Raw genomic sequence first — 20486 nt, forward strand, 5'->3', positions numbered from 1 at the left:
CCATTTGTACAGATGAGGAAGTTGAAGCTCAGATAACTTGTCCAAGGTCATTCGGGCCTTTCTGCGTGGCCCCAACTGAGGGTCTAGACTCTTGAGCCACATAAATAATAATAACAATTGTTAACTGTAGCTTGAACTGTGCTAAACACTTTACATATACTATTTTCATTCAGTCCTTCAAGAACCCTGTGAGTACACGATCTGGATCTTAGAATGACAACCTGGACCAGCGATTAAGAACTGGCCCAAGATCCGAGAGCTGGGAAGCAGCAGGGCTGGGCTGGGCCGCATCCCCGAGTCTCCCCGCGGAAGCGTCTATTAGAAAACTTCCCCAGAGCAGTTGTTTTCATATGGACGTGCACGTGGAGACCAAGAACACCGGCCCACTCCCTGGGAGGCAAGGGCACGACCTCCTTCCTCCCGACTGCCTGGCCTGAGACCCTGCCTCGGAAGAACCAGGAACATTAGGGGGGTTGATGGGAGTGAAAGGGGTGTTGGGGGATGTGACGCGCCCCTGAGGACCTGCCAAGTGTTTGACGTGAAAAGGCACGTCTTGCCTGCAAAGCGTGTGTCTCCTGGGACCCCTTCAGCTGCCAGCGTGCGGGCGGCCCGGGGGCTGGGGGGCAGCTCCGGAAGTGGGTTCCTCTCGCCCGGCCCCGCTGTCCCTCCTTCGGGGCCTGGCTTGGAGCTATCTCTCCCACGGCGCTAACTGTCGGGGGAACCATCTGGTTTGGTTTCTGGTGACTGATGCCAAGGAACAGAAATCGCTGTGGGAAGAGACTGCAGCCACAGAGGCAGTGAGAGGCGGTGATGTCCACACCACGAACTCGGAGGCTGCGCTCGGGGTGGCCCTCGGGGGCGGCAGGCCTAAGGCCGAGCGTCTGAGCGTGCGTGATGGGGGCAGGGGTGGGAGAAGGCAGTGGATGGGGGGCCAGTTCAGTCCAGAGGGTCTGTTCCAACCCGAAACCCACCTCCTGCGGGACCTCTTCCCTGGAGAGCCGGCCTGGCTGTCACCCAGCGACCCCCATGGCGCCAGCGGCGTCCCTGCGCCACCTGCCCCGAAATCCCTCAGATGGGCACCCCTTCCCTTTCGTCCGCGCGGGCCCTGCAGCCGCTCAGTCCCTCCAGAATCCCCTCTGTCCTCTGCACTGACTCCTGGGATGCAGAGCCGCGGGGGCCGGGCTGTCACTCGGTCCAGCCCTATCCCTGGTGAGGTCAGGTGGCCTGACCAGCCACACGGCCGTGGCTGGGGCCTGGGTCCTTTCCTGCATTAAACCAACGCGGCCTCTGTCCTCGAAAACCCCAGAGCGGTTCATGAGGAGGTGGGCACACCGTCATCGGACCTGAGGCCTTACGATCAGGATTTCCCTTTTTCCTCTTCCCTTTGGCTTCTTTAATACAGGGAAGGTAAACGGGGGGAGTGATTTTCTTAGTTTCTAGAGCACTTGTTTAAATCGTGCCCGATCCTGAGCGGTAGTTCACCTCTCTCCCTGACTCCCAACCTCCCCCCACTTTCCCAGCCAGGTTCCCCAGTGTGCTCCCCCGTCCCCCGCCCCCGGCGTCCTTCCTCCCCCCATCAGCCCTCCAGGTAAAGGAGGTGGGGGACAAAGCAGCGGGCCCTGAGCGCCCACCCCGGGCCGCCGGGGTCTCATCAGCGTCTGCTGGCGTGTCAGCACCAGCCCCGGGAGGCACGTGTCATCCTCACGTCACAAGGGGGGAGCCAAGGGCTCGGTCACACAGACAGCAGAGGCCGGGGCAGGGAGTGAAGCGGGACCCCTGCTGCAGGTCTGGGTTCTTCTCCACCCCTCACACCCCATTTCCTTGGCAACCAGCCCCCTCCCTGATCCCCTTCCCATCACACTGTTCCCCTCGCCTGAGCCTCCCGCCCGGGGGGAAGGGCGCGGCCGGGTGGCCGTCAGACTGAGCTTCGGCATCACACGAGCGGGAGTGAGTCGGTGGTCCCACTGCCCGTTACCCCGAAAACAGCACCTGCCCCAGCGCAGCACCGTCCCCGCTGTGGAGCAGCCCCTGCTGGTAGGTCGCGTCAGCAGGGACCGTGGGCGCAGTGACCCATTCTGGGACGTGCCCAGCGTACCACCGAGAACGTGAAGGAGCTGCTCTTGTCACTGATGGAAAAGCAGACATTTCCCGTGTCTCGGGAGCTGGTGTTGGCGGCCTCCGAGGAAGGACTTGACCTCGAGGTCGGAGCCTGTGCGGTTGCCGGGGTCAACTTGATGGTGGGATGATGGAGGTGGTCCAGCCCTCGCCGGCCCCCTGCCCCACACTTCCTTCTGTCCAGGGAAGCCTGGTGGCCCTGGTCCCTGCACAGAGTCCGTCACTGGCACGCTGTTACCTGGAGAGCAGCAGTGAGCTTAGCAGTACTTCCTTTTCACTGACTTATCATTGACTTACCATGTGATATTAGTTTCAGGTATACAGCATAGTAATTCAATATTTTTTGTAGGTCATACTCCATACAAAGTTGTATAAAAATACTGACTATATTCCCTGTACTGTACATTACATCCTTACCACTTGTTTATTTTATGCCTAGTAGTGTGTACCTCTTAATCCCCCTCGCCTATTTTGCCCCTCCCCTCTGGTCACCAATAGTTTGTTCGCTCTGTGTTCTTTGGGGTGGGGTGTACACCCGGGAGTGGGAGTGCTGGGTCACATGGGAATTGTGTTTACCTTTGTGAGGACCCACCTGACTGTTCTCCACAGTGACCACGCTATCGTACGTTCCCGCTGGGTTGCTGGTTTCAGATCCAGCCCTGCCACTTACTCGCTGTGTGGACGTGGCCCAGTGACCTCTGCTCTCTCTCTCTCTGCTTGTCTCTTCTCTCTCTCTCTCTGTTTCCTCATTTGTGTGTCGGGATAGTGATGCTGTCTACCCAGTGCGGGTGTGATGCTTACAGGGGTTCGTGGATGTAAAGGGCTTACATACCAGTGCCTGGTATGTAAGAGGCGCTACGCAAATAAACGTCTGCTGCTGTTGCTGTTTCTGAGCCAGCGGGGGCCATGACGGATGAAAGATTGAGAAGCTTTTGGGCTAAAAGAGGCCGCATTGGGAGGATGTAAAAGAATCAGAAAGGCCCTAATCCAGACAGTTGGGGCTTGTCCTTCGGGCATCCCTCCCTCTGGGGAATCCACCTTCTCACCTGTGCCACGCTGAGCTGTGAGACCCTCCAGCTCCGTGGTCTTCATGGATGGACCACTCCTCAGGGGCGAGAGACTCGGTCCTCCGCTCAGACCAGGGGCCAGGTCCGTGGCTTTTGTTGGTTTCCCAGCCAGCGAAAGAAGGACCAGCTAATCCACCATCTGAAAGCTCCAAAAAGAAGTTTCTAGCAAACAGACAAAAGGCACTCCTCTCTCTCTCCCTCTCCAGTGATGTTAGGAAAAGGCAAACCTGGTTGATTTTCAGCTGAGTCTACTGAATTATGGCCAAATATTCTGCCAAATACTGTTTCTCTCAATTTTTAAAATTAATCCATATGTTTATGATTCATTTGCACCCAACTCATCACAGTGTTTTGTAAAAGCTGTTGGAATCCCAAGAATCCTTATAGGGGCCTTCTTGGAAGCACTTAGAAGCAAGGAGATAAATTTTTATCCCATTTGTCTTTGGTTGGAAATCTCAACTTGTAGAGGCTGTATTACCAGCTCTTCAGCTGAGAGATAGAGACCTGAGTGAACCGCCGAAAAATTACAATAACAGTGTGTGAGGATGCTTTCATCTCATGCTCGTGCCGTGCTTGATGGCTTCCGAGCCCTGTCACCTTGTCTCCGAGGCAGTTGGGGAAAGTCGATGGGGTCAGCGCTGTTACTCTTTCAACGGAGGAGGAACTCAGAGTCAGGACGCGTGTCGTAGGCCGGAGATGAGCAGCCAGTTCTCCGCCCCTCTGAGTCAGGGGGGCGGGGAGCTGCCCAGGCCGCTGGGATGGGGCCTCCCCTGCAGGAAACCATCCTCCCGCCCTTGCCGGGTCGCCAGATCTGTCGCCGCACTTGTTCTAGTAAATGTCTGCATCGTCATCAAACAGCCTGCAGTCCCTCCGCCCTTTTCCTTGCTCAGCTAATTTCTCCTCCCCTAGAACCCTCCATCCCTTGGAAACCCGGGATGCTGCCTGTGATGTCGGGATGGGAGAACGGCCCTTGCTCTGCACGGGGGCGGGGAGGTGGGTCTCCGGGCTGCCCCGAGAGGCCAGTGCAGCGGGGCACAGCTGGGCTCCACCCCTGCAGGGCACACTGTCCCCGAAGGGCCCCGGCAGGGCAGGCCTCGGCCCTCCAGCCCCAGCACGAGGCCTGCTGGGGTAGCGTCTCGCGGCGCACACAGCCCCTCCATCGGGCGCCGCGGCCTGGTGTCTCTGGGGGCCTGGGTTCTACAAAAGGCTTTGCCACCAGGAACCAGGAACCGCAGCGGCCCGTGCTGCCAGCTCACTGCTGTGCCCACGGGGTTCCCTGCTCACCTCATTTACAAATCACAGAAAGAGGCCCCGCTTACCGAGCTCCTCCCGGTTCTACGCCACACACTTGTGTGCTCTGTCCGGTGGTTCTGCTTTGAGCCGTTCTCCGCGGTCCACACGACTGTTATCCACCTTGTATCCTGAGGCCCGGTGCGGGAACCAGCCGGGGTCACCGGGGGACGACATGGCACCGCTGGGCGTGGACCAGGCGCTGGCTCCGAGGCCTGCCCTGTGGCCGCCGCACCGGCCCGCGGAGGCGGGATGAGGCTCGCGTCGGCGGAGGGCTCGGGGCGCCCCGGTGTTTACGGCTCCCCTCGCTGCCTCCTAGCTGACGGCGTCCGCCGGCCTCACTGTCGGAGGCAGGGGTGGGAGAGGGAAGAAGGCCGTGGCTGAACGCGGGCAGGGGCCGTGGAACCCCGGCAGGGCGGTGCGAGGCCGGACCAGCCTCCTCTAGGCCTGAACGCAGCCTCGCACCCCGGGGTTCGGTGGTTGCATAAGCATTCGTTCAGCGGCTTTTACGCAGCACCTGCCCGATGCCAGACATTGCCCTGGGCACCAGAGGAGCAAAGTGGAGTAACACGGCCGGGTGCCGTCCCGCAGGGGCGCACGGCGCACGCGATGGAGACCAGCGTCTAGGGGACTCGCCGGGGCACAAGCCTGCCCAGTGCCCGGCAGGGCAAGTCTCTTTTCTTTTTTTAATAGAACAGCTTTACTGAGATGTAATTCACGTGTCATACATCCATTTAAAATATTCAACTCAGTGGTTTTTCTAACATTCACCACTCTCCCATTCCAGACATTTTCACTGCCTTCAAAAGAAACCCCGTCGCCGTTAGTAGTCACTCCCTTTTCCACCAGCCACTCGGCCCAGGGCAGTTATGAGTCTGCTTCCTGTCTGTATGGAATTGCCTATTCTGGACATTTCATATAATGGAATCATATAATATGTGGTCTTCTGTGTCTGGCGTCTTTCACTAAGTGTAATGTTTTCGAGGTCCATCTGGGTTGTAGCATTAGAACTTCATTTCTTCTCATGGCTGAATAATATTCCGTGTAGAGGTAGATTGTTTATCCAGTCATCGTTTGAAGGACGTGTGGATTGTTCCCACGTTCTGGCTGTCGAGAAGAAGGCCGCTCTGCACATCCATGCACGAGCTTGTGTGTGGACAGACGCGCTCATTTCTCTTGAGCGCACACCTAGTGGAGGGACTGCGGGATCCTAGGGTGACTACGTTTCAGTGTCTGGAGAACTGCCGTGTTTAACTTTCAGAGGTTCCTCCAGCTCTTTCCCCAGCGGCTGCACCATTTTACGTCCCCGCCAGCCACGCATGAGGGTTCTTATTTCTCCATTTCTTCTCCAACACTTGCTATTTTCTGTCTTTTTGATTATAGCCATCTTAGCTAGTACGAAGTGGCATCTCACTGTGGTTTTGATTTGCATTTTCCCTGCTGGCTAATGATATTGAGCATCTTTTCATGAGCTTACCAGCCGTTTGTATGTCTTCTTGGGAGAATTCTATTCAGATCCTTTGTGCATTTTTAATAAGATTATGTCTTTTTATTGTTGAGTTGTAGGAGTTCTTTATATATTCTAGATACGAGTCCCCTGTCAGTATATGATTGGCAAATATTTTCTCCCACTCTGTAAGTTATCTTTTCATTTTCTTAATGGTGTCCTTTGAAGCAAAAAGTTTCTAATTTTGATGAAGCCCAATTCATCCATTTTTTCTTTTGTCAGCTGTGCTTTTGGTGTCGTACCTAAGGAAGCTTTGCCTGGCCCAGGGTCATGAAGATGGACTCTCGTGTTTTCTTCTAAGACTGTTATAGTTTTAGGCCTTACGTTTAGATGTGTGACCTATTTTGAGTTAATTTTTGTCTGGTGTGAGGAAAGGGCCAACTTCGTTGTCTTGCATGAGGACACAGAGGCGTCCCAGCGCCGCTTGTTGAAAAGACATTTCCCCATCGAATGGCCTTGGGGCGGGAAGAGGTGGAAGCGCTGCCCCGCTTCATCGGGGGACCTCGGGGCAGCACCCAGGGCCCATCCCAGGCACGGCCACTGAGTAGAGCCACTGGCCGGGACTGGACTGGGAAAGCGAGGAGGGCGGGGCGGAGGTTTGTTTTCTCCCTTGTCTCAGACCGGCAGTGGGGTGTCGGGTGAGGTGACAGGGCCGGCGCTGTGGAACCGGGGGTCCCGAGGAGCCCCCTAAGGACAGGCTTCCTCCCCCAGCCACTCAGAGGTACCTTCTTCCCTTACCTGGATCCACAGGGGGACTGACATGCGAATAGGCCTGTGAGGCACAGTCCTCGCCCTTCCTGGAGGCGGCGAGCAGGGGAGGGTGACCAGCCCCGGGCGGAGGAGGCGGAGGAGGCGGAGGGGGAGCAGATCAGGGAGGCTGGGACATCCTGCTCCGCGAGGGGCCCGGCGGCAAAACGGGCAGACAGGGAGGAGGCAGCCCCACCGAGGGCAAGTCCACGAAGGGTCCCGAGTCCCCGAGAAGCACGGGCCCGGGGCCCTGTGGCCCCTGTAGGGAACGGCGGGCCTCCCAGGGCGTACGGAGCGCCCACCCCACCAGAGCCCCTGTTCAAGGCTCTAGCTTTCCTGCAGGCCTGGCGGCCTCCCGCTGGGCAACGGGCACGTGGCGCGTGGTGTCGCCGTCCCTGGGGCTCTGCCCGGCACCCACTCGTCTGCTACAGCTTCTCCACCTGCAGCGAGGCAGGCAGAGCTGGCTCTCCCAGGAAGGGGGCTGGAAAGGAGGAATTTGGTGGCTTGAAGGAGAGAAACAGAGCGCCCGGCGGGGGGAGGGCCAGGCCTGCTAGCCAGGGCCCCGGGGCTTCCCGATGAGCTGCCGTGCGCCCGTGTGTCTCAGCAGCTACCGTGCAGTAGGAGCCTTAGTGCCGTCGGGACCCCATGTTCCCGAATCACCCAGCTGTTCCCCGGCAGCCAGGCCAGCAGCCGCCTGGTAGAGCCAGGATCAGAGCGATTGCACCGCACAGAGATGGCACGATTGTCCTATGCTCCCCACGGCCTGCAGGGGGCGTGCTTGGCCCCTAACCGCTCTGCTTGTCAGGGTCCGCCTTGGAGCCCAGGGCCCCCCGCCCAGCTGCTGAATCAGGGCCAGCCCAGGAAATCGATTTGCAAGAAGCTTCCTTCCCAATGGATGCACTCAGTCCAAGGGGACCCAGCGGTCAGCATTCCTGTCACCGGCTCCTCTGTAAGGGACACGCCGGCCGTCAGCTGGGGTGCGCCTCTGTAGCGCCCCGTCGGCGGCCCTGTGTCCTCCTCAGCTGTCACCACTGCTTCTGCAGGAGACACGCCTGCCCCTCACTCAGCTGCCTTTCTCTCCCGTTCTCCAGGACACACAGGACCAGCCACTGCTACCGCATCACCTACCGCCACATGGAGCGCACGATGTCGCAGAGAGAGGTCGGGCGCATCCACCAGGCCGTGCAGGAGGCAGCCGTACGGCTGCTGGGTGTCGAGGGCAGGTTTTGATGTCACCACCTCCCCGGCCGCGGCCCTCCTAGGGCCCCGGGTTTGCTGAACCAAAGAGAAAAAGATACTGTTTGTGGACCGAGACATCCGTCATCTTGTGATAAATGGGTCAGTTTCAGGACTTTCAGAAAATAAAGGATGGCTCTTGAGAAACTGTTGACATAGCATGTGTCTTTTATTTGGAGAAGTGGGGGGAAGGAGCAATAATACGAGAGTTACCTTCTTTTCCTTTTAGAAATGCTTTGCCCGTTGGCGCTCGGTGCCGTTAATTGGTCCCTGGATTCTGTTAAAGTGTAAACAGCAGACGTGATTTCCTGCCTGACAGGCTCTTCCCCCCGTGTAATGAGCGGAGCCACACAGAGGGGCACACTCCAGACCATAGAAGCTTTTCTCGATCGGCTCCCGTTCCTTTCTCCCTCCTTCTTCTGTTCTGCAAAGGGCAGGCTGCCGACAGGGCACGGGTGAAATGCCAGGGGTCCCTCAGAGGCGGAGACAGTCACATCTCTGAGCGAGCAGGATTTTACTTCCTTTTCACGAAGTGGGGCTTGGAGCCAGGTCTCTGGCCCCAGGGTGTGGACAAAGCTGCCTCCTGCCCGCCCCCCCGCCCCCCAGCCCCCAGAGGAGAGAGAGCGCCCCGGGGCTGGGTGGCACCCGGCACTACAGGGCCAGGTCCTTGAAGCCCCGGAGAGTTTGTTTCCTAATGGAAGGCCTCTGCTTCCGGAGACGACCTTTATGGAGGAATACGGGGCTTTGATGTTCCCCTTTTTCCATCCCGAGCGCTTTGTGGTCTGCCTGCTTCCCTCCTGACCAGTTTTCATAATCAGATTCCCTCCCCGGTGTGATGCTGGAGGCTGATGGAGGGCCGTGAGCGCTGGGATAAATATTTGATGAGGGCGGCCATTAGCAGCCAGCGGTGTGCGGGTGGGCAGCTGCTCCAACAGGAAGGAATGGCTTCAATGTCATTTTGCCCTCTTACCCAGGGGGACGTGTCCCGTGGATTTTCAAGGGAATCAAGAGCTGCATCCCAGCCTGGCCAAGCTGCTGTCCAGGATGCTGGGGCCACAGGCGCTGTTCCTGGAGAGGAGAGGTCTAATGCACAGCGTGATTGGTAACCTCTTCTCCAGGAGCATTTGCTAGCAGACCATTCCTGATCCTGGGGCTGCATTTCCAGAGACCCCTTTTATCCCCAAGACCCCTTAGGCATTCACAGAAATCCTGGCGTAACACCCAGAAAACATGGCACCGCCCCTTGGCCCACGACCTGAGTGCCTATCTGTCAGATGCCAAGCGCTGTGCTAGGGCCTGGGGGCAGTGCTGACATTCGGGGGGGGGGGGAGGGCAGACATTCGAGGGGCTCACAGAGGGCTTTGCTGACCGTTCCTCTCGACACTCCATGAGATGTAGTCAACCTTCCCCTAAATTTTCCTGTGAGGCCGGAGGAGTCTCGAGCCCTAACCAGGAGCGCACCCGAGCCTCCTGCCTCCCAATGAAGACCCTGAAGCTAGACGGACGTGGGTGTGTTGCCAGGTCTGCGCCTCCCCCGTGCTCCCGGGACCTGTGTTCCGCGAGCCCCCAGCCGCGCGGGCTCGTGCGACCCCCGCCTCCGCTCTGGGTGTTGGCGCTCGTGCCAAAGGTGGGCCTGCCTACCGGGGGGCCAAGGGGACATCCAGCGCTTCACTTTTCTCATGGGACTCCCGCAGGAGAGTAAAGAGTGAAGAAGAAAAAAATAGGAAGGATAATGGAACCCCTGAGATGAACAGCACACCGCAGCTCGGTGACAGATGAGTCCGTATACATAGAGCGTGGTGGCCAACACCAGTGTCACCCGCCTCCCGCCGGGAGGCTCCCTCCCGTCCTTCGTGAAGCCTGGACAGTAATCTGCCTGCTGTGGAGGTTGGTCAGGGGTAGAACCCGGAACCTAAGAAGCTGCCCGTGGCATCTGCTCTGACGACGGACATCGGGAACCGGGTGGGGAAGGGATGTGACCCGCACAGCGGCTCTCCCTACCCCACGTCTCAGCGGCCACCCAGGGTCCTCTGTCCCCACGTCCGCTGTCCAGTCTCCGTGACGACCATCATCACTTGGATGGTGCTCGACAGCCGCCAGGCAGGGCCATCCCTACCCATCCGCGGGTCACAGTAGAGGGAGGACACATAACAGCGATGGGGGGGTTGACAGTGGCTGACCCCCGCCCCCCTGGGTGTCCCAGGTACAGCGCACTGCGTGCGTTCAGCCACCTGAGTCTGGGCCGCTGTTCCACGTGCCATAGACGGGCCAGGAAAAGGCGGACCGGGCCCAGCATGCCCTCCTTCCATTCTCACGACCCCCGGTGGTCCTGTTCTTCCCTCCACCCTCCAGGTGTGAGATCAACGTGCTCGGGGAGGTGCTGCAAAGCCAGGGCTGGAGGAGGCCTCTCTGACTTCCAAGCCCGTGCTCTTCACGTTGCCCCCAGCTACGCCCCCTGCACTTGCCCGGGCGCTCGGCCTACGATAGGCAGGGTGGGGATCCACTCTGGACACTGCAAGGCGGAGGGGCCACCGCGGCGCTGCGGACGTCACCACCAGGACAGTGGCAACGACACTACCCAGCCCCGGGACCCTCTCCACAAGGTGCTAGGGCATGTGACATGGGCCCTCGGGGCCGGCCGTGGGTTCTGTATCAAAACCGTTGGAAGGTCCTCTTTATCATCTGACGCTTCAAGTGGTCAATAGAGTTACACTTGCTGCTTCAGGACGGCAGGTCAGATTCAGGGCCACAGTCAGAGCTGGAAAGGTCAGCTGCTGAGCGACAGGAAAGTCCAGAACTGGACAATCTAGGACCCTGCGAGGGTAATGCTTGCTCCCAGGAGGCTGCGTCCCAGCACCCGGGAAGGTGGGGCAGCAGGAGGAAACGTTCTTCTTGCCCTCGGTGACCAATTACTCGAGATCCTAGTGGCTCTGGTTTCCTAGATGGCGTCTACAAAAGCCAACAACAGCAACACACAAACCCAAAGCCAGTGCCCTGTTCAAAGGCAGGGGCTACAGACACTTGTACAGGCAGGAGACCGCCCGGCTCGGGCCCCTGCTCTGGCCCATTCCCGAGCCTGGGGCTGGTCTGGGGCGGGTGGATCGGGTGCCTCATGGAGCGCTGGACCAAGCCCGAGGCTGAGCTTAGATCAGGTCTAAACCCAGCTCTGCCATGATGAGTCACCTAGCATCCCTGAGGCTAAATGTTCTCCGCTCTGAGATGGAGGCGATGATCCTCTCCTCCTTCCAGGGACCGAGTGTGGACGGCTCAGCAAGGAAGAGGAAGATCGTGTGTAAAACTCTTAAGCATCTCATTTTAGCCTCACACAAACTCTGAAACTTAACCACAGTACGTCCACCTAGGAGCTAAGAACACGAGGCCAAGGACCAGGCCCAGGCTCCTCCCATGAGCGGGTAATTGACCTAGAATTTAAGCCCCGCTCTCTGTAAGACCAAAGCCCGCGGTCTTCCTGCCGTGCCCTGTGTCTGCCAAGAACTGACACGATGAGAACACAGTGACCGTGCCTCGCCCTTTGCAGTCTCAGGTGTGAGACGGAGGACACCCTCCACAGCCTTTGCTCCCCAAGTGCAGGCCCGCACGTGCACATGTGTTTGTCTATTCAGACACAAGACTCAAAGAGGGCTTGGCCTGCACACACTTCCAAAGGACGCGGGGAGACCAGGCCACATTGAGTTAAACAGGAGACTTCAAGGAGGGCGCATGAGGCCGGTTAAACTACAAGGATCGATCCAAGAAGGAAATCAGTTTAACCAGTGGGCTCAGCGCTAAAGCAGCACGTCCCAGCTGTGTCCCGGCTACACCGTGGGCTGTTGGAGCCCTCGGGCAGGACGGGTGCCCAGGGCTGTGTGCCGACGATGGCCTGCTGGCTGTGTAATCGCCCTTCTCTCCCAAACAAGAAGGGCTTTCAGGACGCAGGTGTGTGAGACTGGCATTATTACAGAGGAAACTTTGAAATCTATTTTTAACGGCTTCGAATCTATTGAGTGACTCGTTTGAAGTCATCTATATTTTATTACTAATAAGAAACAACTAGGATGCCAAAGCAAGTCAATGGAAAAAGTAAAGTCTTTTCAACAGGTGTGCTGGAGCAACTGGGTCCCCATGTAAGAGAAAAAGGAAAGCATCTCAACCCCGATGCCACATGTCACACAAAAATTAATTCAAGATGGAGCCTAAATATAAAAGCCAAAACCTTACTATCAGGCTTAAAGAAGAAAATGTAAAGGACTCTCCTTGTGACTTGGGTAGGCAATGACTTCCTAGAGAGGACACAGAAAGAGCTAGTAAAGAAAAAAATAATCAACTGGACTTTTTCAAGATTTAAAACATCTGCTCTTTGAAACACGTCATTAAGAAAATGAATAGGGGGACTTCCCTGGTGGTCCAGTGGTTAAGAATCTGCCCTTCCACTGAAGGGGGGCACAGGTTCGATCCCTGGTCGGGAACTAAGATCCTGCATGCCGCGTGGTCTGGCCAGAAAAAAAAAAAAAAAAGAATAGACAAACCACAGATGGGGAGAAAATATTGTGACACATATATTCAACAAAGGATTTATATCCAGAATATACAAAGAATTCCTACAATTCAATAATAATTTTTTTTTAAATCTTTTGAAAAATGGGAAAAATTCCTATAATTCAGTAGTTTAAAAAAAAAGCTTTTTAAAAAATGAACAAGCACTTCACAAAAGAAAGATTTATAAATGGCCATTAAGTTGGAAAGATGCTCAACATTATTAGTCATCAGGGCAACGCACTCAGGAAGTTACAGAGCTGCCAGAACTCATCTATAGGGGCAAAAAGCAGACCAGAGGTTGCCTGGGCCTGGGAAGAGATTGACGGAAAGGGGCCCATGGGAATGTTCTCTATCTTGATAGACATGCAGGTTACGTGGACGGGTGCATTCGCCAAAACTCATCACACTGTATGCTTTAAGATCTGTGCCTTTCGCTGTGCGTAAACTACACCACAAAGGAAAAGAGACAAATTACACGTGCTGCATCTCACAACCAAATGCGCACTACGGCTCCAAAGTGGGGACAGCAGCTCGGCGCCGAGGGAGCAGGCATAGAGATGGGGGTAGAAGGGGCTCTGGGACTCTGGGGGCAAGATCCTTCTTGAGTTGACCGCACACCTGGGGCAGGCAGCTCTCTCCAAGGAGAGTGGCCGCAGGGGGAGGGGGCAGGCTGGAGCTGGAGGAACAAGGTGCCAGCACAAGACGCAGGAAGAGAAGCACCGGGGACCTGCCGACCCCAGCTCTCCATCCCTCGGTGGTGTCCTTGGAGCTCACCTCACCCAGGAGGCAGGATGCTGGGGACTGGCTGGGGTGCTCAGGGCACAGAGAGAAGAGGGAAAGGAAGGACGTGGGGACTGCCCGTGGAGCCTCTGCTTTATCTCCGTTGTTTCTTCCTAAACCCCCAGAGTCCCTTTGAGCCAGAGCAGCACACGGACGCAAGCCACACTGCTCCCCTCCTCCAGCTGCGGTCTGAGCGTATCACAAAGCCCGCCCGTGCCAGGGGCGAGTCACGCCGGGATCCCACGGGAGGCCAGGGCAGCTGCCGTGCCTTCCTGGCTCCACGGGACATCTCTCTCCCACACCGGGGAGGTTCACACGTGGCCCGACCGAGAATCAGACTCCGTGACGCTCCCTCCAGCCCTGTCATCAGCCCGCTTCCAGCTGGGTGCTGTGAGGACCAGAGCCCCTCAGTCCTTCTGCATCACGTGTCTGAGCTGCCCAGGTACCACCAGCCGCCCACACCTGGGAGGCACAGAGGCTGTATGGATGGTCAGTGGTGCCCCGGGCATCAGATGTTTACTGCACTCGGTGGGGGGGTGACCTGGAGTTCCCACACCTCCATGCAGCCCCCATTTAATGTGAGACGGGGATGCCAGTCACTCAGGGGTTGTGATGAGGGTTGAATGGATTGAAGCGGGCAACGCTCTCAATTTTTAGCACGATATACTGACCATTACAAGTGAATCCGTATTTTTCTTAAAAGTCCACGTTGGGAAAGTGTTCTGGAGTTAGAAGGTGGGGATGATTGTTTGACTATCTGAATACATGAAAATTCACTGAATTATGTACTTTGAAAGAGTGAATTTTATGGGATGAGAATTATATCTCAATAAAGCTGTTATAAAAAATGTTAAACATGCATTCACTATATGACCCGGCAACCCCTTCCTAAGGTGTTTCCCAAGAGCAATGAAGCACAGGATGTTACCGAGTTGGGTGAACAAGGAAACCCAGGCAGAGGTGAAGGCAGCTCAGTCTGTCGTCCTCTCCTTCCCAGGGGTCTGGCCCCTGAGAGCTGGGCCAGAGTGCGGCCTGGCGTACATGCGGATGCTGTTTGGGGGTAACTGTTAAGCTGGGGTGTTCCTCCGTCCGCCTCTCCATGGGGGAGGGCTGCTGGTACCTGACCTCCTCAGGAAGGCTCAGTGGACCTGCTCCCCGCTCTGTAATGTGTGGTTTCCCCACCAGAAGCACGAGAAATGCAGAGCCCCGGGCCCCGTCCTGGACCTGCTGAATCAGAGCCTGCGTTTATCCAGGTCCCAGATGATCCGTGTGTGTGTGTGTGTGTGTGTGTGTGTGTGTGTCACGTCCAGAGATGCTCTGAGCTGGAGCCGTGCGCTCCTTAGCCAGGAGGATTGAGGCTTAGCCAGGCTGCAAGGCAGCAAGGAAGAAAACGCCCCCCTTAGATCCTTGGGGCCCTGTTATGATTTGAAGGGTGTCCATCCAAAAAGAGACCTTGAAGTCCTACCCCAGCACCTCCAGGGCGAGACCCTATTTAGAGACGGGGTCCATGGAGACACAATGATTGAGATTCCCACAATGCCTGGTGTGCTTATAAGAAGACGGCCACGTGAAGACAGACCACCAGAAACTAGAAGAGGCAAGGAGGGACCCCCTACAGGTCTCGGAGCATGGCCTGCTGATGGCTCCGGAAATGTGAGAGAATACTTTTGTTGTTTTAGGCCACCCGGTCTGTGGGCGCCCTAGGGAGCAAATAGGGATCCCAAGACAGAGGGACCACCCCCTTGTCCTTAGGACTCTGAAAATACGGCCCCGCATGTGCCCGCGGAGGGAACCCCTAGTAAATGGGGGCTGCCGTGTCTTTGGGTGGAGGGAGGCCTTCGAGTCTCGCCTTCCCAGGAGGCTCGGTCTCTCTCAGCCTCCGTGCACCCGGCCGGGCTGCCCCTTGGGCAGAACACCCGGAGGGCAGCGGTGTCTGAACTGGTAGCTCGGCCTCAGGGCCCAGAGCCCACAGCTGAGACTCAGGGGAGCCTCCCAGCTGGCTCTGAACTGAGGCAAAGCCAGCCAAGCAGGGCCCGGCCACGCAGGGAGGGCCAGGCCAGCGGGCCGCGAGAGACGGCGGGTGTGGACGCCCTCGACACCAGTGACCAGAGGGGAGCGGTTCCCAGATACTCTCCCCCAGTAGAGACAGGCTTCTGGGTCGCCCAGGAATCTGCCCCTCGGGGCAGGATGAGGCAGGAGCTGGCAGGCTCTGACCGCAGGGCCCCGGCGCAGGCTGTGCTCCAGGCCCTGCGGGCAGCGGGTCCCAGGTGGTGCTGTGAGGGGCTTTCACTGGGCCCCCAGCCAGTCACTTCTCCGGTCTGCCCAGGCGAGGGTAGTCCCGATGGTCACAGGGGAGTGGGAGGTCGTCCAGGTAACGTCTGCAGTGCTTCCTCGTTCGCCCTGCCCTGCGAGGCCTTGGCCTCGGGCAAGCAGCCCCTCCCTCCCCTCCTCCCCTCCCCCCTGCCCCCTGCCCCCTGCCACTCTGGCCTGGATTAGTTCAGACCTAGGTGATGAGAACGAAGCCGCAGCCCCGCCGGAGGGAGACGCGTTGGGGCTGCTCACAGTCTCACCCCTTGGATGAGGGCACAGCGCCTGGCAAATGGCCGCTCCCCAGCAGGGGCCGCAGCCAGCGCTCCTGTCACTGCATCACTCACCGCCACGGCCGGGCTGGGCGGGCGGCAGGGCCTCCGCGCGGCACAGGGAGGCCGGCTACCTGAGCTCCTCTGGCCCCACGGGCAGAACGCGGCCGAGGGAGAGGAAGCAGGGCCGGCCTCCCCGAAGCGGGCCCCGGGGCCGGCCGGCTCTGAGGTCACGCCGCGCTGTCCCAGTCTGGGTCCCCACACGCAGATGACCAGCCTCTTCTGTGCCGGCCCCTCCAGCAGGCCCTCAGCAGCGTTCACTGGCTGTTCAACCCAGGCCAGGAGAGAGTCTGGTAACTCTTGGACTGATGCCGTGTGTGGGCCTCAGGACCTGAAAAATACTGTTGAATGGGGTCACTTAAAGCACGTTTTCAAGAAAACACAGGAGGTTTAGCAAAATGGTTAAAAACTTGGGTTTTGGAGCCAGGCAGAGGTAAGCTCAAACGTGGGTTCCTCGAGGACGCCTCTTGGCCTCGTGGTGCACATCTGCAGGATGGGACAGTCGGTGTTGCAAGGACCACGTGACACCATGTATGGGAAAGCTGCTAGCATGGGGCTTGGTAAGTGGACAGTGAAAGGGAAAAAGGAGATCTGGTTGTGGGTTCAGAGAAGGCCACACTCCCAACTAAAGGGATTGCGAGGTCTGGGAAGCTTCTGGAAAAATGTGGCACATGGCGGTATCCTGGAAGGTCTGGACTCAAAGGAACCTTAGAGATTGTTTGTCCGGTGGCTCCATTTTAGAGATGAATTGCTGAGGCCCAGAGAAGTAAAATGACTTGTATTACTTGGATGAAGAACCAATCGAGACTGACTAGACAATTCTCTCATAGTACAACAAGTCTGGAGGAGGCAGGGCTGGTTCCGTGGTCCAGTTTTGTCACTGAGACCCCAGGCTCTTCGTCCTGCTCTGCCAGCTGCAACAGGTGGGTGATGTCTTGCCCTCATGGTTGCAATGTGGCTGCAAGAGCACCAACCAGCATATCTCCACACAACCTCCAAGAGCAGGAATGGAGAGGGCAAGGGATCTCAGTTTTCCCTCACAAATTTCTTTTTCTCATAGAGAAAACATTTCTCAGCCTTCCCTTCAAGTCTCATTGGCCAGGAGTGGTTCACAGGCCCACACTCCAGCTTTAAGACCTGGGAAAGGAGGTGTCTGTCATTTCCAGCCTCTATTGTAGGAAAAGAGGCTCTACCAAAAAAATAAGGGGGATGGGGGATGCTATTTCATAGGCAACCAACAGTGTCTCCCAGACTGGCCCAAAGTCATCCAGCTACTTGCCAGCCAGACCCCTGCAGGGCCCAGGATAGAACACTTGGCTCCAGGCCCAGCATCGTTGCCAGATGTCTCCTGCTGTATTTTGCTGCCTCCTTGGTAAGCAAGGGCTTTAGAAATGGCGTGTGGCGAAGGGCCACGTGAACAGCAGCTAGCCTCTGGCCAGAGGACTAGTGAAGCTGAAGCTTGGAGTCCAAACTGAGCAGAGTGCTTGGAGGCTGGGCCAGGGAGGCAGAGGGAGCTGCTCAGCCCAGAGCTTCCCCAGGCTTCCTTCCCACTGGGCCCGCCCCTCAAGACCCTTCTGCCTGGACATTTGTCAGAGAGGGTGGCGACACGCATTGCAGGATTAGTCAGACGGGGACGTTGGTATTCGCGACACGAGAGCTTGCCCTCCGGAGCTGGCTGTTCACCAGTATGTTTACTCTCTGGCGGGTGCCTGTCCTCGCGTGTTTAAGTCCTTTACAGATGTTAATTTTTTGTGTGTCTGTAACGCATGGTTCGGTAGGTGGCAACGATCCTTTCCAGACAGGTGGACGGACTGGTTCAAAGTCACATAGGAACCCGGTGTTCTGGCTCCCTGGGACTTACCACATTTGTTGGCAGGGACACTGCATGTCGCCAGAAATCAAAATGCTAAGCTCTCTGTCACTCTTTCAAGCCAAATGTCAGGAAAGCAATTATGGAAGAGCCAAAGGCTTGGAGGCAGGGAAGAGCCAGCCCCACCTGGGGGCTGCACGTGGCTGGGCCCAGGCTTCCAGAAGGCTGGTGGGGATGTACCGGAAAGGGCAGGAGCCGAGGCTACCTTAGACGCTGAGGAGTGATGTGGCCACAGGTCTGCAGGCAAAGAGCACAAGAACACACGCGTGATGTGAGAAGGCGGCCGGGGGAGCCCAGCAGCCGTCCCTGCGGAAGCAACGCAGACGGGAGGCTGGAAAGACGGGAAGCGCCTGGGGCCTGGCTGGACCAGCCGACGATGACGGTGAATGGCGGCGTCCATCTCTGCGACGGAAGGACAGCAGCAGAGGGGTCTGGAGGGATGGAGCTGTCCTGGGCCTTCCCCCATTTGCAGGATCTCTTGTCTCTGATGATGCTGAGATGCTGGCAGAGGCCAGACTGCACCACAGCCTCCAGAAGAAAGGCATCTCTCGCCTACCCCTGTCGTGGGTCAGAATCACAGGCCAGCACAGAGAGTCGCCCCTTCTCGGGAGGGAGGAGGGGACTGAGGCCCTCACAGCCGTGGTCACTTGCGTGCAGTCCCAAGTGTCAACAGCACATCCCAGACCAGACCCAGAGCGCTGGGTGCCCAGCCAAGGCCGTTTCCCGAGCAGGCCGATGCTTTCATGAATTGTTTAACCACCGAGAAACTCATTTGTGATTTTTCTCCCCAAGGACCCCATGTTTTAAGAGATTCTCATCTACCAAACAACTGCATTTACCAAGCAATCATTTATTCATTTTCTCATTTTTAAAATTAATCAAAGATATACATAACTGCCAGCCAGGGTCTCTGATCAGCTGGAGAGAACCCTTATTCCCACCCTGGGTTGATTTAATTCCTGCCCAAAGCAAAGAAACTTGACATTGTAGATAGCCTGAGCAGCCTCGCCGGGGGAACGTGGAGGTTTTCACTTCGCCGTGTGAGATGTTCACGACAGCTTCCAGACCCTTGTCACTGATGCGTGGAGCCTTGGCCCCCAGGGACCCCTATTGGGAATCACTGCATCGTTTCAGCAGGAAATAAGGCACAAAGGGAATCTCACCGTCCCAAAGTCTGGCCACTAAACCGTTGAAGGGTTTGTGGCCTGGATCAAGCCCCTGCCAGCCAGGAGCCTCGGGCAAACCACTCTCTCTCCCCAAGCCTCAGTTTTCCCATCAGTAAGATGGGAATGAGACAGTAGTCAGGGTTCTTAGCTGCCCATTTTCTTAACTACAAAAGAATGTATTAAAAGGATGCTGAGGGAAACAGTCTGTATGTTCCTCAAAAAGTCAACATAGAACTACCACATGACCCAGCAATTCCACTCCTGGGTCTGGACCCAAAAGAACTGAAACAAAGAATTCAAACAAAAACTTGTACATGAATCCTCACAACAGCTCTATTCACAGTAGATGAAAGTTGGGAACAAACAAATGTCCATCAACGGGTGAATGGTTACACAAAGTGTGGGGTATACGTACAATGGGATATTATTCAGCCCTAAAAAGGAGTGAAGTTCTGATAACACGCTACAGCAGGGATGAACCTTGATGAACACTATGCTGAGGGAAAGAAGCCGGACACAAAAGGCCACAGAGAGTATGGTTCCACTTATGTGAAATGTCCAGAATAGGCAGATCCATAGAGACAGAATGCAGATCAGTGGTTGCCGGGGGCTGGGGGGTGGAGGGGTGGAAAGTGAGTGCTTAGTGGGTACAGGTTTCCATTTGGCGGGATGAAAAATTCTAGCATTCAAGAGCGGTGACGGTTACACAACCTCAAGGAAGTGCTTAATGCCACTGAATTGTGCACTTGACAATGGTGAAAATGGTAAATGCTGTGTTATGTGTATTTTACCACAATAAAAATAGGGTACAGACAGTGAGATGCAAATATGTATGTATGCTGGCTAAGTTGCAGGGTGGCGGGACCTCTGGGAGCCACGCCTGCAGCCTCGCCGTGGGTACACAGACACAGACACACCAGCCACTGGCCCTGCCCGTCCGGGGTCTCCACCTCCTGCAAACACTCCGGCCCCAAGTCCCTGGGACTCTGCGCAGATGCATCTGATGGGGGAGGCTGGGTCACATCCCCGGGGCGCTGCCAGGAAGGCTGAGGCAGATCAGAATGCCAGCTGTCTACAGCAGAGGACACATGGAAAGGACCTGGCCGGGGCATGAAATGCTGGTACGGGTCCTTCCTCCTGTGAGGCATCAAGAAGGAAACAGGTCACGAAGGAAACACTGATCTTTAAAGGGCTCCTGGAGCGAGGCCACCTGCCCCTCCCTTGTCAGCCCTTCTGAACCCCCCCCCCAATTCACGCAGCAGAGACAATTGCTCCCTCTCCGTCCCATCCAGGGCTTTCTCCCTTTGGACAAGGTGACAACCGCCGCTGGTCCTTTATCCAGTGGACACTCTCCCTGGCTTTGGTTTTCTGTGATTCACTTTTCAGTTTAACACACGGACCCTATCACTTAGAAGCCAAATGACAGTGAGATGGTGCCCAGGTGGGGCGGGAGCTGTGGGACCCGCTCTTCCCTCCGTGCTGGGCGACAAAACCCCTGCCTGCGTTTGTCCCAACCCGGCCGTTCACCCACCT

The 20486-nt window shown here is 56.8% G+C and overlaps 1 protein-coding gene across 4 annotated transcripts in view; it reads left to right on the forward strand.

The window, feature by feature from the left end:
* The window catches only part of FARS2 (phenylalanyl-tRNA synthetase 2, mitochondrial), a 453696-nt gene that overhangs the window by 379258 nt on the left and 53952 nt on the right, over positions 1–20486 (forward strand). For 2 of the 4 annotated variants that reach the window (XM_061194790.1, XM_061194788.1), the window contains one exon: positions 7818–8109. The exons of the other annotated variants lie outside the window; for them this stretch is intronic. In XM_061194790.1, coding sequence (XP_061050773.1) covers positions 7818–7956 — 139 coding nt within the window. In that variant the 3' untranslated portion in view covers positions 7957–8109. Of the gene's footprint in view, positions 1–7817; positions 8110–20486 lie in introns of those variants that run through there. 4 annotated transcript variants of the gene reach the window in all.

The sequence above is a fragment of the Eubalaena glacialis genome, chromosome 7 (genome assembly GCF_028564815.1).
Source record: "Eubalaena glacialis isolate mEubGla1 chromosome 7, mEubGla1.1.hap2.+ XY, whole genome shotgun sequence".
Taxonomy (NCBI): domain Eukaryota; kingdom Metazoa; phylum Chordata; class Mammalia; order Artiodactyla; family Balaenidae; genus Eubalaena; species Eubalaena glacialis.